Genomic DNA, 19297 nt, shown 5'->3' with positions numbered 1-19297 from the left:
TAAAACCACGATGGGAAACGTCTAGGCCCAAACCGCCGCCCTTACCACAGGAAGACTACAAGCTTGTGATTCGCCCAAAGAATGGGCTCGACCTCGGCTCGGTCAGCCCGGCACTTCTGGCAGAGAGCATTCTCAACGCAGCCAACCTGTCATGGAGGGAAGCTGAAATCCGCGTCCGCATCGACGAGAAGCAGAACATTCTAACTATCAGCACGCCACACCAACAAGCAGCAAAAGCCCTAAGCCAGATTACTCAGCTCACCGTCCAAGGAAGGGTCCACCTGGTGAATCTCTATGGTCTCTCACCTTACGATTCATGCAAAGGTGTCATTCGTGGCGTACCAACGCAGTACACGATGGAGCAAGTCTTGGACGACATTTGGTGCCCAGGATATGAATTCCTAAGCTGCCGCTGCCTGGGCATGTCGGGCTGTGTTGTCATTACAATACAAGGTCATAAGGTACCCTTTTACATTTATTACAAGGGCGTTGAGATGAAATGCTTCATCTACAAGAAGAACATTCCATACTGCACCAACTGTCACTGTACAGGACATAGAGCAGACGTATGTGTCAACGTCGGAATCCGCACCTGTGAGAGGTGCGGCGTGAGAGACCCAGCGCTGAACCACCCATGCCATCCGAAATGCGACCTCTGCAATGGCGACCACATCACAGGATGTAGAGAATGCCCAAAACGTTTTCGGGAACCATACATTCTCCGGCGCAAGGCCTGGGAGAAGAGTAAAGAGCACTCAAGTGGCAGAAGAGGAGCATCCAAGGACAGATCTGAACACTTGGTCTCGTGGGACGACGGGCCAAGACTGAGATCATCATCTCGCTCCAGTCCTCGCAGCCAGTGGCCGTCGCTGCAAAGGTTCGCGACGGCAGCTGAGAGGCGATCGAGGTCCCGCTCAAAACACAGACCTGTAGACTCCAGGCACGACACCCGGGACGGTTCCAGATCCCGCTCTAGATCCAGGTCCCGACCAGCCGCGGATGCTGAGCGCTACAGAGGACGCATGAGGGCCCAAGCTTCCTGGACTTCACAGGTGAGCTGGTCTCAAGTTGCCCTTCCCAGAGCTGAACCCCCGAAACCCCAATGTGAGGAATGCAATAAACTGCAGTCGCAAATAGAAGCCCTTAAGAAAGAAATGGCAATCCTCAGAGCTACAATCGCTCAGGTTGCCTCACAGGCTAAACCAACCTCCCCGCAAACGAGCGGAGGAGCGGAGAAGCGGCGCAAGATAGACGACAATAACAAGCAGAATTACACGCCAAGACGTAGTGAGACGCCAGAGATGCAGACAACAGGGGGAGTGGAGAACCTGGCCGACAAGCTAAATGAAGTGGCGCAAACCATGACGGATGGCATAGTTAAACTCCAACAGTCCATCGACCTTATTTTAAGCAGACTACACGCACTGGAAAGCCAAAGCGCATCGGCGGTGCGAACTTCACGTAGGGAGAAGCCATATCTTCGTCCGTCCTCGCAAGATACCCATGACCAGGCAGACTTCACTCGACCTATTCATGGATAGCCGCAAGGGGAGGCAAGAGCAAAAACTTATAGTGTGGCGATGGAACGCGAGAAGCATCAAAGAAAAACTTGGGACACTCTCACAGTACATTGAGTCGTGCACAGACAAACCGGACGTTATCGCATTGCAGGAAGTCAATTCGTATGCCAGACTCCCTGGCTACGTCACACACGGTGACCCGGAACGGGGCGACACTAACACGCTTGTCAGCAAGAGAGTAACTGCAGTGCAACGCACGTTAAGGCAATCCGGAACGGAGGGAACTCTCACAGAGCTGATACCCCGTAAAACTGGGAAAGGAAACAGCATTTTTATTCTTAACCTGTACTGCAGGCCAAAGAGGAAGTTGTCAGATCTCCGCAGTCTCATACAGCAAGCAGTACAGATGGCTGACGCATGTCCCTTGCTAATTTTAGGCGACTTCAATGCAGCTCACCCGGTATGGGGATACCACTACTCAAATAGGCGAGGAAACGAACTCATGGCTTCAATTGAAGAGCACGAGCTCACGCTCCTCACCGACTGGACTGCACCTACCAGACTGGGCAATAGTGTATCCAGAGACACGTGCCCGGATCTCACGTTTGGGCGAAACGTCTCTCAAGCCACGTGGGAAAATACCGGGGAATACCTAGGTAGTGACCACGCAGTTATAGTTACCGCTGTCGAAGAGGAGGAATACCGAGTACATACTGGTGTAGCCCGAATCGTAGACTGGACGAAGTTCCGGGAGCATCGGGCGATCCAATCTACCTCAGAAATCGAGAACATTAATGATTGGGTTTCATCAATTCGAAAAGATATTAAATCGGTAACGCAAGAAATCAAGACTACGGTTAAGACTCCATGTGTTGACCCCAAGTTGCTACGCATGTGGGAGGCCCGCCGCAGCCTCATCAAGAGGTGGAAGCGGCAACGCCACAGCAAGAAACTTAAAAAGAGAATAGCCGCACTCTCTGAGCAGGCCTCAAAATACGCAGCGGAGCTCTGCAATCAAAACTGGCTCCAGCTCTGCGACGGGCTGCGGGGGACCCTCAGCGCATCCAAAACCTGGAAACTGCTGAGATACCTCATTGATCCTGCGAAAGGCAAAAGCGTGACGTCCAAGATAATTCAGACCATTATACACAAGTTCAAGGGATCGCAAGAGGATCTGCTCGGCAAACTGCAGCAGAAATACCTGCCCACGCACCCCCCTTACGCGGCCCCTGATTACACGGGACATCCAAACCCGCAACTGGATGCGCCCATTACCACGGCTGAAGTGAAAGCAGCGCGTCATAAAATCCGCCGAAATACCGCGCCAGGTCAGGACCAAATCACAAACAAAGCTTTGGCCAACCTCGATGAAGCCTCTACCGTATCCCTTACGCGCTACTACAATGGCTGCTGGGAGCGCGGAACTATACCACTCGAATGGAAATCCGCCGAAATCCGCTTAATACCTAAACCAAACAAGGACCCCGGCATCGAAAACCTACGGCCAATATCGCTCACGTCGTGTATCGGGAAGCTGCTCGAACACGTCGTGCACAACCGGTTGCAAAACTTCCTCGAAGACACGAAGCAGTTGCCACCAACCATGTACGGGTTCCGACAGCATCTATCGACGCAAGATGTATTGCTTCAACTGAAGGAGGACATTATAGATCGCGCAAACAGACACACACCTAAAGCCATCCTAGCGCTTGATTTAAAAGGGGCCTTTGACAACGTCACTCACGAAGCCATACTGACTAATCTCAATGAACTCGGATGTGGAACCCGCACGTACACTTACGTCAGGGACTTTCTCTCTGGACGCCAAGCCACCCTCAAGATTGGAGACTTTCAAACAAAACCCATTCGTACCGGCGGACGCGGCACGTCCCAAGGAGCGGTCTTGTCGCCCCTCCTTTTCAATATTGCCCTCATCGGCCTGCCTGCAAAACTGGCGTCAATCCCCGACTTACACCATGGTCTTTACGCCGACGATATCACGGTGTGGACCGGTGTAGGCTCTGTCGGGGAGATGCAGGACCGCATCCAAATGGCGGCTGATACGGTGAACAAGTATGCCAAGAATTGTGGACTCTCGTGCGCCCCAGAAAAATCGGAACTGCTCCTAGTGCGCCGTAAAGGCGGTAGGCGAGCTGATGCAACTTCAATGCACATCATGCTGAACGGTGCCACCATCACCCCGTCTCCGCAAATCAAAATTCTAGGCATGATTTTCCAAGCGGATTGCGCAAACACCAAGATGATAAGGAATTTGTAAAGCACGATTAGACAGATTGCTCACATGCTTCGTCGGATCAAGGTCAAAGGAAGAGGCATGAAGGAGGCTGACACACTTCGACTTGTCCAGGCATTTGTCGTCTCAAGGTTCACCTATGTTACGCCCTATGCTCTACTAACGAAGACTGAGAAGAACAAGATGGATACGCTCTTGCGAAAGGTGTACAAACAAGCGCTGGGTTTGCCATCCTACACCTCCAACGAGTGTCTCCTCAAGCTTGGGCTTCACAACACTGTGGACGAGCTGATTGAGGGCCACCTGCTCAGTCAGCGCTACCGGCTATCAAGGACAGATGCGGGCAGGGCCCTTCTACTGAGACTGGGCATGAACATCCCTGATCGCCCTCTAGAATCGACGGAAAATATCCCTGGTGAGCTACGCCGTAACATCACAGTGGCCCCCTTTCCAAGAAACATGCACCCGCAGTTTCACGAGGGACGGAGAGAGGCGCGAGTTAGAGCCCTGGAGAAAAAATATGGCTCCAAAGAAAATGTTTTTTACACGGACGCCGCAGATTATGCAAGACGCGGAGTTATGGTGGCGACCGTAACGAAGATAGACAGCCACGTCACGAGCCTCACTCTCACGAAAGTAACGACGCTACAGGCCGAAGAGGTAGCTATAGCACTGGCGATAACGCAAACACCTGCGGAAGTAGTCATCACGGATTCTCAGTCAGCGTGTAGGAGCTACCTTCAAGGCCGCATCTCACACACCGCAATAAAGATCCTAAGCCAGAACCCTCCAAAAAAAGGGTATTGGTTCTCTGGACACCCGCTCACACTTCTCTCCGTGGCAATGTCTTTGCCCACGAGACTGCTCGAGGTCTGACCAGCCGAGCGCCGCGAGAGAGTTGGCTAGAGACGGCCATCCCCTTGACATCATTCCAGGAGGTGACGCAATACTACAGGCTAGCTCGGCTAACGCTTCCCCCTGCACACCCCTCTCTCAGCAAGAAAGAGGAGCGCTACTGGCGTCTCCTGCAAACAAACACCTTTCCCCATCCTACCAAGCTGCACTTTATCTGGCCTACGCAATACCACTCGCAGTGTCGTTTCTGCAAAGCACCCTGCACTCTATACCACATGGTGTGGGAGTGCCAGCTCAACCCCTCAGTTTCCGCGATTTCTAACCCCTCGGTTGAGCAGTGGGAAGGAGAACTGGCCAGCTCGACCGCCGAAGAACAGCTTCGGCTGATTCACAGGGCTGAGACGGCTGGACGCTCCAACGGGGTCCTGGACTGAGGAAACCGACCACTTGGCTCTTTTTCTTTAATAAAGTTTACTCTCTCTCTCTCTCAAAGCTAGCAGGGCAGGCGCCTGTTCTTGGAAACGTATGCATGAAGGGCTGCAGTCATCCCTCGGTGACAATATTCCAGTGATGTGGCCCCAAAAGATAGAAGCACGGGTGCGGAAATAGGAAAATCAATTCGTTGCAATGGCGTGACAAGATGATGTTGCCTCATCATTGAAAAAACGCGGAAATGCAAGAGGAAGTGCTCTAAAGTCTCCTGTTCACCGCAGAAAGCACATCGGGAGGAGGAGGCTAGACCAACCCGGTGCATATAAAAGTTGAATTTGGGGACTCGGCATCTGAAGCTAGTTAATGTATCAGCCAGCTCGTGCAAAGAACACGCTTGTAACTTTTCTGGAGCAGCACCTCGTTCTACGCTGCTCGCCCCCACCATGGCACAGCCGTCGCAACCTCAGTAAATGTGGGCTCGGTCACACTACCTCGTCGGCAGCCTTGACATGAAGAGGCACATTGAACAATAGCACTTATACTGGAGCTACGCACCGAGTTCAAAGAAGGCGTTACTTCCTTTCACGTCCGCACACCACCACCGCTGATCTTATGAATGTCTTGCGCAGGTCTTGCCACCACCCCATGGGCGACAGCTTTTAAGATGCAGGTACTCTGCTTGCCCTGAGCTGGTTACCCTGACCCCGTACACCACAGAGTGGGCAACAAGATTTGGCGGGAACTGCGCAAAAGTTCGTCTATGCATGGACCTGAACGGGAGAAGAAATTAAGACTGCTGTGATGACTTACATTAATGGTGTCAGCCGCAGACAGAAGAAAGTTGCGAGGTGAGCAGGTGTGCGTTTACTTTTGGCACACTTACCAGGTGTACCTTCCCGTGTACCTTCGCGGTGTACCTTCCCGTAGAAAATGCCGCATAAACCACATGGCACCCTTCACCAAGTGACGTGGTTTACTCCATTCCTTTGAATTGTGGCCAGCAGCGTGCAGGCCAAAATAAGCGATGCTTGAAGATTACGCAAACGGAGCACGAATCCAGTAAAAAGCAAGACCTGGTGGCTGGCTCACATCTAACGTGTCGTCCTGCAAGTGTATGCCGGAATTGAGAGCGTTATCAGATTTCGAAGCGCCAAATATTCAGACTGGGTACAAAAAGGACAGAGACATGCGCTACTTCCGACTGATATTTTATTTTCAAAACCACACACATCAATGCAGCAGTGCTAACAAAAATCTAAAACACAGCATCTGCGCAGTGTTCTTTCCCCTCACCAACCGCGCGGCGACCCCTCTCGCCTCTCGTTCGGCTAGGCAGCCGGCCATCAACCACGAACCCCTCACGACCTATACCGAGGTCCTCCAATGGTACCGGTTCAGCCGACGAACTATGCCACCACCTCATCCTCGGCTCACAAGGGCCGAGGCCGTGCTCTACAGACAGCTACAGACAAACTCTGTGATCACACCCGTGTTGGCGCAATACGTGTGTCCGACAGCGTGCAGTGCTGTGTGTGCGCGAGATCAAACGCGACTCTGGCCCACCTATTGTGGGATTGTGAACGCAACCCAGACGAGGCGGCCGCCCCGACGCGGCTGCCGGACAGTTTCACGAGTGCCATGATTTCGTCCGAATACACGACCCAACTCCAGGCCGTCCAGCACCTCGAGGCAGCTCTCGCACGGCAGAGACTCGGGGAGGCGGCGAGGCCGAGGGATCCACTTCCTCACTGCCCGTCAGCCGAGCCAGTCGACGCCTGCGGCGCACACCACGAGGACGTCCAGGCCGCGTCACGATAGGGTGCTTCTTTTGGAGGCGATACCCTCGTTCTGCAGGCTAGTCAATAAAGTTCTCTCTCTCTCTCTCTTTTCCCTGTATAAATATTTGGCGCTTCAAAATCTTATAATGGATTACCAACTAGCTCGCATTAACCCGTTGTTAAGGAATTAGAGCCGTGTCGATTGATCAAGCACTACTCAGCGCACAAGAGAGCTGCTGCAAGCTACACGAAACAGAAGAGGGGACACTGATTGTGTGAGTACCCCTTTTGTTGGTTTGCACCAAAGGAGATAGCGTATTGAGGACTAAGTTTTAACATAAGACAGCGAAATGTTCGAATTGTTTCCATGATGATGAAAATACTTGTTTGTTGCATATATTTTAATATTTTTAAACTTTTTTTTCTCTACTCCCTTTGCGCTGTTATCTAACGGCAGCCTTTTCGTTTGTATTGCCCTGAGGTGAATAAACACTTCGATTTGTAGCAACGTTCTTTGTGTCCCGTCCTGAGCGCTTTTTTTATTTGCAGTGTCTAGAGTGCCGTCCGACGGCACTCCAGCTCAGCGCTACAAGCATGGCTTGAATGCCGTCCGACGGCATTCGAATATTTAACACAGGGCTGACACAAGCCAGAGCGTCTGTCGTTGTTATGTAGAGGTTTCGTTTTAGCTTCCTCTTACGAAAAACGGTGGTTGGGGTCCGGCTCTCGACTTGTTTATGTTTTAAAAGCGGAGCTGTTGTACAAGCTGTAATTTCACCATTGCAGGAAAAAAATACAAAGGAAGGGCCGAGCGCTCATGAGCGCGTGCCTCACGGCGATCGCCGAGTCCCCTGCTCACGCGGTGCTTTTAGCAAAAAAAAAAAAAAAAAAACTCCAGCGCTGTCGTCAAGCGCTACCGCGCATGCAAAAAATAACTCCAGTGCTAATGCGAAATATGAGCCGACACCCTGCTTGGGAGAGGTCCCCACGATCACCGCATTTTCGATGAGCCATTATGTATATTAAGTAATTATTTAATTAATTTATTAATTTAGACAATACTGCAGGCCAGGATTAGGACCAAGCAGGAGTGGGAAAGTGATTACAGTGATTACAGAGCAGAGTAGCAGCTGTAGCAGCCCATTCCCCTTCGTCGATTCTGCCCTTTTTCTACCCCGCGAATAGCCGCAGGTCCGACGGAGCTTGCGGGATACAGGGAGCCAGGAGTGATGAAGTGGCCCCGGATCCTCTTGCGGGACTGCCATGCGAGGCGAAGATCTCACAACGCCCTCCGTCGACTCGAAGCATTGTCACCGGACATTCCCAGTCGTCAGAAAATGTACCAGTGGTGTCGAACCCCCCCGGGGCGCGCAGCAGCACAATTAGCATTGCCAGCGGCGGCCCCCTGACGGGCCTTATTGGGGGATGCTCGCGCAGTCACCAGGGTTCCCGGGCCTCCGTTTGGAATGGTGATCCGGAAATTACCGCAGATACTGGACCACCAAGAGTGGAAAAAAGTCCAGCCAACCATTTATTCTTGTCGCAGTCTCAAGAAACGGAACAGAAACAACGTGTGGGACTCCGTCGAAACGAGGACGCCCCTGATGTTTCACCCGCCTTCTTACTGACCCAACACCAGAGATCTCGTGGTGTGACGCCGTTACCAACTCATGAAAACATGGTGGACGCGACCACATACCTTGGGGAGGGACAGCTGGGGGAGCGGCGCTGTGTGCGGGAACGAGGCCCTGCACATAGCTAGCTGGCACTGCGCCAGCTTGGCAGCCAGTAGATGCTCCTCGCTCACTGGTCACTCTTGATTATGATGAGAAAACTTTATTTCGCCCAAACCGGGGGAGGGAAGGGGACGAAAGGAAGTGTTCGACGGCCCGTTCCCGTCATATGGCGGCCAGGGACATGTGAGCCCTGGCGGCTTCTTCGGCCATGTGGACAAGGCTGCGTTTAGTCGCTTGGTCGGAGCTGAGCAACACGGCCTCCCATCGCTCTAGAATCCTAATCACCATTTCTTGGATGTGTGTTGTCGTTGATGGGGACAGGCCCATACTATGTTCTGCAGTTTAGCTCGTTCCGAGCACCATCTACATTGCTCTTTGCAAAGGTTTGAATATAGCTAGCTATAGGCTACGGGGTCAGGAAAGGTATTCGCGCTTCCCGCTGGTCCTAGTAGTGACTGTGTGTTCCGTGCTTTGCAGGTAAAAGTATACGCTGGACCATGAACTTGTACGAATGGTAGGAGTGACACTGTACAGGAACGTCCACAGGTGAATGCCAAGAAAATACGGTGAACGTGCTTGTTTGTCAATGCAGCTTCAGAAATTCGGTTGGTTTCATATCTTTAATGAGTGTCTGTATAATCGTTACACAAAAAACGCGAGACACCAAAAGGTTCAAAACAGGGTAAACTATTGCTGGCGCATTACGGCAGCGCCAAATAAACTGGTCGCCATTCCGGTTTATGTTATTCACTGGGCATTTGCAGATCCCCAACCTTCTCGCTGTTTGTGGTGCCATCCTTCAAAGAATGGCGGTTATGCAGAAGCTTATACTTTTTTGGGTACACACAAAGAGAGGCTTAAATTCCTTAGGACTGACGTGGCAAGAATCTCAACCTCACACGGCCTGCATGGACCAGCTTGACTTCCGGCGTTGCTTCGTCCTGCAGTGGCTTATCTAGCATCACAATGTACTTCTGCAGAACGAACGTCATCATCAGGAACATTTCCATCAAGGCGAACTTCTCTCCTGGACACGATCTTTTTCCTGCAAATAAAAGCGTAAAACGTTCAATACAAAAATTCAGTGCCCTTCCACTCTGAAGGCGGATGACCAGCAAATCTGCGGTGCCGAGCCTCAACGTGAGCTTTGACTGGGTCGTAGTCCGAGGGATGCACGAAGCAAAACACGTTTGTTGTTAATTTGTGATTGAGTATAGTTCCTGGTTAATTAATTGAATGAACTTTTGACGAACTAGAGTTTTGTTCCGGTGGAAAAACATGGGGCTTTCCGTTTCCCTCCCGTAGAATCCCGTATGTATTGACAGCGGACGCGATTTCCACAATATTTAAAACTTCACTGTGAACCGTGTAATTTTGAAAACTATATGAAACCCGGCGTTGTGTTAGAGCCGTCTTAGCGGCTAATTGTCATATAATTTGTTTCGGTATAGTTTCAATAAAACAAGCGTCAGAGCTACTTTCTGTAGTGGTATTCCCTCCGAAGATTGACGTGATTCACTGTGCAACACTCGATGTGGAAAAGCCATCTTACAAAGATCAAGCTTACAGCGACCCCCTTAAAGTCTGCTTCACCGCCTAACCAAAAATAAATTGCTGGGAAGACATTTTAGTGCGCAGCCCTTTGGCGGCCGTCTCTGGGCTCAGCCGCGTCGGCGCCGTCGTGACCGAGTGAACGATGGGAAGACCGAAGAGTGAAAGAAAGCAAAGGAGGAGATTGTCGCGAAATTGGGAGGGGAGGGCGGTTTGCCGTGGCGGCGCGAATCAGCGCTCTCCGAAAGCGTGCGGTGGTGGTAGGGTAGGGCCAGTATGCTGTGCCCGCACGAGGCGCTCGACGCTTGGCGAAAGCATGAGGGGGGCGTTCGCGTGACGATGATGTGCGTTCGCTTAATGCTATGGTCAGACTACCGACGTAACAGCCGTATCATGCGCTATGGACGTAAAAAAAACGGCGTTTCACGCAGTTCGGTTGCCTGAGACGTCAAATGACGTCATTATTTAAAGATGTTTCGACAGTTGCCACAACAGTCTGAACCCGGCCTAAGACGCCGTTTGCGGTCCCCTCCTGAGACACAGTTCGCGCCGCCGCCGCAGAGGCTCACCGTCGAGAGAACCCATGAATGAGTGCTTCCCCAACGCACTGCAGCCATCAGGAGTGAGTGCTGAACTGTGAATGACGCAACCGGTCGTGCGCATCTGCAGCGGTTGTTGTGAACGCGCACGTGCACTCTCAGCCAATTCTCAAATGAGCGACGCAACTGGTGGTACTGCGTCGTCTGCCGCTGCTGCTAAACGAGCTGCCGGAACAGCTGGGCCCATATATCTCATTAGGGAGTATCGTAATCGCCAGCCAATTTTTTAAAGGAAATATCAGCCGTGTTGTATTAAAATATGACTGCCCTAGGAATTTTTCATTTTATATGATTGTTTTTTATGAGCCGGGGGTGGGGCGCGCAGTTTTACGATCCTGGGGATTTGAGTTGGCTCCGCAACGTGCCGCAACGCTCGCTAGCGATTCTTGTCTACATCGCTCTGATACCGGATACAATCTGCTGGATCCTAGCCATAGACAGCTTTGCTGTAAAAACGATGAATGAATTTCTAATATTTGTATGTTGAAGCAATATCGAGAGTTGTCTACTCACACAGTCGGATGTGAAACGTTTCCCCGTGGTCTCTGAGGTCTCCCTATAATTGCAGCATGGAAGCTCTGTTCACAGTTTCCCCACATCATCACCCATGATTTTTTAGACCAGCTACTGCCCAGCGCATTCCATGTCCCCCATCCCTATGGACCACGGAGCCACCCAAACCAGGCTAAAATCACCCATGTAAAATCTCCGAGCAAACATGGGGCAATGTAACAAGAACAGAGTTTCGAGATGAATTTGCGTTTTGGTCAACGAGTGCAAATTCTACAACAACCAAAGACTGACGCCCAACCAGGCTCTGCGACGCCCCCACACTTTAACGACCGGGTGCAAGAGCTACGCGACACGTCAATATATAATGACTTGCCAAGGCGTTGGACTAGACTAGTTGGTACATGTTTGAATGGAATAAAAACCAGCGGTAGACACAGGACACAAGAAAATGACCGGACAAGCTGTTTGTACCGTCGTTTTCTTATGTGCCCTGTGTCTACCGCTGGTTTTTATTCCGTTCAAATATAATGACTTCTCGGTGCATCTGAGGCATACCCAGAGAGAGGGAGTTGATGTTTCCGACTATTAAGGACCTTAGGGTTGTTATGTAACAAGCACTGGCTGGCAAGCGTGCAGATCAATTTTAAAACTGCAAAAAGACCACGAGAAAGTTAAATTGAGGAAAACCTGAGTGATTTCTCGCAGTGAGGGAGAGAAACGGGCTGGTATAACGCAAAATGTCTTGCATTGCAGCTAAATTGAGAGTGCAAATTAAAGTAACGGGAGTCCTGCGCTATGCGCTCACAACGCCGTCAAGACCGTTGATTATGCTGTTCCTTTTGAAACTTACCAAATGAAAAGGGAACCAGACTTTCTGGCTTTTCCTCATTGAAGGATCCGTCATCGTTCAGGAATCGGCTGGGGTCAAACTTATGCGGTTCTTTCCAGTACCGCGGGTCTTTGTGGGCAGCCCACTTGTTCAGGAGAACCATGGTGCCTTTAGGTACGAACAGATCACCGATGACGACGTCGTCCTTGGCTCTGCGAAATTGCGGATTTGTGAAGAAAAATAAAAGATTCACTTCAATCGCTTAAAAATACTAAAAAAGTGAAAAGTGATGAAATTAATGGTGTTATAGGTTTTTAAAATTCAATACTTTACCTTGTCTTCATGAGAGATGAATTTTGCAAAAAAGGAATATCAAAGTTAGGTTGTCACAGGCTTGCCTGATCACAATGCTGTAATCACGTGGCTAATTATAGCCTGCCCGCCTAATCGACCAGATTCGAAGCATGTGGTTGATTTTAGTTGGGCTGATGACATCTGTAGTGTCGATACTCTCGCGTCTTGTTTCCATGATTTTTTTCCCAAGCAGTGAACACAGTGATGTAAATGTAATTCGTGGTCATTTCATAGTATTGTCCAGGGGCCCAATTCTCTAAAAAAGAACCGTCGTTGCGGTAACTCCATGCAAATGCATGTGTTCTGAGGTTGGGGCCGTCGCTTTGATTGTGGGAGAGGGACGAGATGATCCATAAAGAGCACTGTGGCAAGGGCGCAAAGAGACAAGCAAAACGACGGGGTGGCAGTTCCCGTCACTTTGCGCTCTTGACACAGTGCTTTTCTGGATTCATCTCGTCCCTCTTCCACAATCAAAGCGACGGTCCAACCCTCAGAACACATGCATTTGCATGGAGCTACCGCGTCGTTTCAAAACAACGGCCCGTCGTTTTAGAGAATTGTGCCCCAGGAGTGCATATCAAAGTTGGAGCCTACGAAATGCATTAAACGCAATCCATGACATTCCTGGTAGACAAGGGAAATCATTCAACCAATTCGCCGTATAAAGCGACTTCGCAAAGGTCGTCCTCCTTTGTCAGCTATGTGCACATCAGTGCTTAGTTTTTTGAAGTGTACTTTGAAGGCCAAAATGAAGGAAGCGAGACATTTCTATTTCAGCAATACATTGGCATGGACAAAATTCTGGAAGCCTATCAACCCTGAGTCACCTGCTCAGTCATGTTTCCTTGTTACGCCCGGCGTACCGACCGTACGCCCGTTTACATCCGGTGTATCGTAAATTACTTCCGGCGTACCGCAAGGCTCTGTGCTAACACCTGTCTTATTTATTATATTTATTGTTGATGTTAATGTCATCGCTAAAACCCCTGTAAACATACGTCTGTATGCCGATGATTGTGGGCTGTGTAACTCTATTACAACTTCCCCAGAACAGTCAACGCTCAGCAACATATTCTCATTGTTCTGCGATTTGAGTGTCACGTGACAAATGCCAATAAATTACAAGAAAACTGTAGCTATGACTTTGTAAAATGAAAAATAGCCTCTTAGTTTCAGTTCTAACTACAACGGAAGCACCCCAGCTCACGTGAACGAATTCAAATATCTCGGTGTCACCTTTTCACCTGACATTTAACCGCCCAAACATGTAGATCAGAGAAGATGTCAAGCTCTAAGAAAACTCGGTTACCTGAGCATAGATTGAAAAACTCGACTAAAAATGCAAGTTAACTGCCGACAAGACTTTAGTGAGACCGAGGCTCGAGTATGCCTCGGTGGTTTAGTCGCCTCATCTTGAGCAAGATAAAAACATGTTGGAATCTGTACAGAGAAATGCTGTACGGTTCATTATTAATCATTAGGATCGAGACTTTTCACTGTCGTCACATGTTCACTTGCCACTTCATACTCCAGAACACCGCTGTACGCATGAGAGTGTTATCTTGTTGCACAAGATTTTACACAATAAAACCCGCATTCACGCGCCCTTATTTTTGGACGGTGTACCAGCGCGCGCAACGCGTAGTGTAGATGCTTTGAACATTGCACCCTTCAGGTCTCGTCTGGCTTGCTTGAAATCCTCTTTTTTTTCTGCGTGTGGTGGAACTAGTGAAAATGACCTAGACAGCAATAAGGCAACAACTGAACAGGTGGCAAAAAAATGTGTGGCTGTGACGCGCTATGTACCCCAGCAAGTCTTTGTGATTCTGCGAGCAGAATCACATTCAGGCTTTTTCATTTAAATTGTCGCTCAAGTAATGAAAAGACAGACGAGCTGAAATTAATTTTCGACTAATTCAGGTTTTCCTTCCATGTCATTACGTTCACGGGGACATTGTATCACGATGACTCTAGTTATTTTGTTTTAAATGGCTACACGCATTTTACACTTAACAGATCTGGCCGTCGGGAGGGAGGCATATTCTTACAGATTTTGAACACAGTCCGCGGCGGCCGCTTTTCTGATGGAGGCGAAAAGCAAAAACTCCCGTGTGTACGAGATTTCGGCGCACGTTAAAGAACCCCAGGTGGTCAAAATTAATCCGGAGCCCTCCACTACGGCGCGCCTCATCGCCTGCGGTGCGTCGGCGCGTTAAACCCTACAATCAATCAACACAGTGTTTCCAGCAAAAAATAGCAAATTCTCGACTATTACGCCGGAATTTGAAATACTGGCAGTTGAACGTGGCAGAAATGTATTTACTGTGCTGTACCATCCACCAGACGGCAAGCTAAATTCTTTTTTTTTTCATGCTAGACGCTCTTCTTGATCACGTGTCTTTGAATCAACAAATTTTATATCTTTGTGGTGACATGAATATCGATATTAGTTTTTCTTCCCCCGCACAGCTAGAGCTAACCAGTTTATTAGATGCATATGGGTTTCATAATGTCATTGAAGTGCTGACACGCGTCACCAGTGCCGACACGCGACGACGTCAACAGTGCTTGACCTTATCATAACGAACACGGAAAAGCAAAATGTACATGCCGGCACGCTTGTGTGCGATATAAGTGATCATCAAGCTCATTTAAATGCGGAATGCGATTTACCTCGCGCACGCTGTCAACCTATGGACGAGAACACACTTGAAAGCTTTAGGAATAAGATTCGAGCAACAAACTTGGAGGGAGCACTGTCACACACAGACGAGGGTAGCGCGTATGGAGCCCTCATTGACCAACTTAGAATCTTCTTACGAAAAATAAAAGCTAAAAAACAATGGGTAACTGCGGATTTGCTACAAAAAATCACAATAAAACTGAAATTATTTTCGCAGTTAATGAAGTAGAGACACATTAATGAATTCGGTGCCTTCAAGAAATATTCTAATCAATTAAATAAAGAACTAAAGAAGGCAAAATCCGATCACTTTAATAGCGTTTTTTCTTCTACCTCCAACAAGGACTACCGCGACTCATGGGCTCAGTTAAACTCCGTACTCAACCTCCGATCAAGAGTGTCACCAAAAACAATTGAACATGATGGCACTGTTTTAAGCAGTAAAGCACTTTCAGACAAATTTAACAGCTTCTTTATAAACGTAACGCAATACTTATGCTGCTTATCTAATTATACATGCGGTTATGTTTATCAGGCTCCAAGCGTGAAGGAATCTTTGTTCATTTCTCCAACCACCGAAATAGAAGTTAAACAAATATACAAAAATGTCAGACTCAGCAATGCTCACGGTATAGATGGTTTTCAAATTCAGCCATTCCAATATATAACCTACCTAGTAGCCTCTGCGTTGGCTTTCATTTATAACATTTCACTGGGTACTAGGATTTTTCCAAGACAAATTGCAGATTGCGAAATGTGTTGCCGTATATAAAGGTGGAAGTATTTCTGAGTTTTCCAATTAGAGACCACTTTCGATCCTTCCAGTATTAATAAAGGGCTTAGAAAGATAATTTACATCAGAATGAACAATTTCTTATCTAAGCACTCCGGGCTTTTAGAGTGTCAGTTTGGTTTCAGAAATGCAGATCAACAGAGACTGCCCTGCTGAAACAAAAAGAAACAATATTTAAGGCATTCGAGGGAAAGCACCTTGATCTCTGGAAATGTATAGATTTTTCATAGGCATTTGATGTAATTAATAACAAAATTTTGTTGGACAGTCTTTTTCATTGCGGCATCTGAGGCTCCGTCGCTACTCTTCATACTTGGAACACCGTCGTCAAGTAGTAGCTCACAATAACATCTTCTCAGACATGCAACCAATCGTGTCTGGTGTTCCACAAGGCAGTAGTTTAGGTCCTGTGCTGTTCGTTTTATATAATAATGATATCTTACATAGTTCATTGCCAGGTAACCTGATAGCATATGCGGATGATATCACCATGCTACTTTCGGAAAGTACAGAAACAACATTGGCAGTATATGGCAAAGAATTCCTGGAATACCTTAGACAACGGAAAAAATTACTTCGAAGTAAATACCAACCACAAAAAAGCTTTAATATATCTAGCAAAAAAAATTGTACTTGATACTATTAAACAGGTGTATGAAAATATAGTTATTAATATTGTTTCAAACATAAAGTTCCAAACATAGGCGTCCTTTTTGCAGAAACAATCAGCTGGGATCTAGAAATAGACTAAATACGCAAAAAATAATAAAATAAACAGAGTAATATGTAAACACAGGTACTCCCTTCCAACGGAGTACCTAGTGAAGCTAGTTATATACAATGCTTTCTTGCTTCCAGCCATAAGATATTATTATACCGTATGGGGAACAATCACAAAGAAAAATATTCTAAAGTTACTGGTAGCGAAAAACGAGCAGTTAGACTAATTGTAAACGAACCACGGTATGCGCGCACCGAACACTCTTTCACTTATTATAATGTACATAAAGTTAATACCTTGTACGCATTCAGATTGCTAGTCATGTATAAGAATGCAATATTAAGAAACAATCAACCATTTATTTCCATGCCTCACGTGAGATGCAATGCCACTTCTTACACAGTACGCCAGCGCCTGGCGTTGTTCCTGCCTTTTTTCCGAACTAACTATCGCCTGCAGTCATTGTGCTATATTTTACCATTGTATATAAATTGTCTTGAGAGTAATAATATCTGACTCAAAAAAACTTCAAAGAAAAAATTGTATACTGCTCTTTACCTGTTCGAGTCCCTCTGAATGATCATGATCAGACCGCATTAAACTGTTTGTCAAGCATAAATCTGTACGGACAGAAAACACCTTATGCTGCGTTTTAGGACTTTTTTTTTTTGTTTTACGGTGTGCCTTTTAAGCTATCCGCTATGCTTTTTATGCCTGTGTTAATTTTGTTCGTTCTCATGCAAGTGTGTTTCGTGACTTTATTTTATCCTTCTGAGCGACCGGCATATCACGTAGATTTTAGTGTGGTTTGGCCAATGTATGAAGTGAACTGTATTGAACCAAGCTGTCGGGTTGGGAGTACAAGGTCCTCAAGCTGCGTTGTTTGCAGCTTTTTCCGATGCGTTCTCTCTCTACTGTACCGCAAAAAGAGAGAGATGAAGTTTCATTTCAAAGTTTTATTTCATTTTATTTCAACTGGGGAACAAACTTGATGTTGCTTTGCGTAGACTAAACACTGTAGAGTTGGGGAAAAGTTTTTTTGTGCGTCATAAAATTTTATGCACTCTTGTTTGCTTTCGTGTTCTTGTTTTATTTTTCTGTACCCTCTCCTGCAATATCCCAGAGATCAGGCAGCAGTATTTATAAATACAATAGAATTTAAATAAAGTGGCTTTAGCAATTTTTGTTATGTCTGCCTTACCACAACCGGCGTGCTCTTCTCACTACGCTTAATTTGCCCTAGGCACACTTCTTGCTAAGTCATTGATCTTCGCTGCTGTTACGGAGCTTGTATTACACCCAAACACTCGTGCATCTGTTGGCCACTCTGCAGACTGGCTTCCCACTCAAATCAGAGGGATGGTCTTTACTGCCTATACTACCGTGCTGGTTTCATCTTCCCAGTGCAGCAAAGGTCGCTGAAGGAAGAAGTTATTATGTGCCCTTGAAAGAAGAAAATCTAACTGTTCACTTTATGATAGCATTCAGTGCGATTATAAACAGCTTTTGAACGAGATATGTGTTCATGTAGCTGTATTGTCTAGAACTAGTGTATACTGCTCCCTCCTGATAGAATACCAATGTTATTGCTGAAAGAGAAGGAATATATACCAAATATTTTACGCACACACAAACTTTATTTTTGGTGTACACGATAGATGTACTAGGAAGAGATAACGGGGGCAAGAATTTGCTACCCTTTCTTCTAGGTAAGGGGTATTGAAACCTTAATCAGATTACCTGAAGCAATTTACTGTATTGAAATACGGTTTCGTGTAAGCTACATCATGTTGTCTCACTCTACCCTGCTCGAGAAAAAAAAAGAGCACTACAAGGAGAAGCAATTTACATCTATGAAGCTATCCAATCACTCTGGTACGAACAGCAAAAAATGTTGCCTTATATATTGGGTTTGGGTCTAATGCCAAAAGCTTATCTTCAATAAGAATGACGGTTACACGGCAAAATGTTTTGGAGTGTCCCGTAACCCCGCTGATTTTTGTCATTCTAGAAAAATGGTTGAAAACAGCAACCTCTTTGATGTTGTATGAAAAGGCCAGTAGACAGAAATATCATTTTAGAAGTAATAAAATTTTAAATAAAAAACTTTATTAATCATTCTTAGTTGTCTGGATGGTGCCACCAGTCTCTATAAAATTTGAACTGCTGATGTAATGCCTCTTCTTCTCCAAATTTTTTACGCAAATTTTTCTAGATGTCGACAAACGTGTGTACCTACCTTTAGTTCCTTTATTCTGAGTGAATTTGTTCTTTTTCGCCAGGCAAACTAACTGTGAACTTTTCTACGTAGCAAATGGTCCACCTAACTACATGTTTTTCTGATGGGGGCTAGAATACGTTTCCGACGCATAGTTTCGTAATACACGACGTCCATTTACCGTACCTAAGAAATAAACGTATTTTGATTTCTTCACATATCTATTCATGCGTACGTGTTTTCTTTCAAGGTGCTTAGTGAGAATAAAAGTTTGAACCCTTATATTCGGAATGAAAGTAGCGATTGGTTCTGAGCTGTTTATTTTTGATGTCCCAGCTAGCCTTCTGTCCATCATTGATTATGGAAACGTGCTTCCCTGATGTACCATAATAAACCCTACGGCTATGCCCAATTTTGTTTCCTTTGCTTTTTATTAGCCGTTACAACTTTTCAATGTCATA

The 19297-nt window shown here is 47.1% G+C and overlaps 1 protein-coding gene across 1 annotated transcript in view; it reads right to left on the bottom strand.

Moving 5' to 3' along the window:
- Nucleotides 1-9207: 9207 nt before the first annotated feature.
- The window catches only part of LOC144142114 (cytochrome P450 2J4-like), a 47523-nt gene continuing 37433 nt past the window's right edge, over nt 9208-19297 (bottom strand). The window contains exons 7-8 of the mRNA XM_077673519.1: nt 12089-12279; nt 9208-9620 (exon numbers count right to left, since the gene is read on the bottom strand). Of these exons, the coding sequence (XP_077529645.1) occupies nt 9442-9620; nt 12089-12279 (370 nt within the window). The 3' untranslated portion in view covers nt 9208-9441. The remainder of the gene's footprint in view (nt 9621-12088; nt 12280-19297) is intronic.

The sequence above is a fragment of the Haemaphysalis longicornis genome, unplaced genomic scaffold (assembly GCF_048455015.1).
Source record: "Haemaphysalis longicornis isolate Haplotype H1 unplaced genomic scaffold, Haemaphysalis longicornis Haplotype H1 scaffold_6, whole genome shotgun sequence".
NCBI lineage: Eukaryota > Metazoa > Arthropoda > Arachnida > Ixodida > Ixodidae > Haemaphysalis > Haemaphysalis longicornis.
This window is presented reverse-complemented; position numbering and strand designations above follow the sequence as displayed.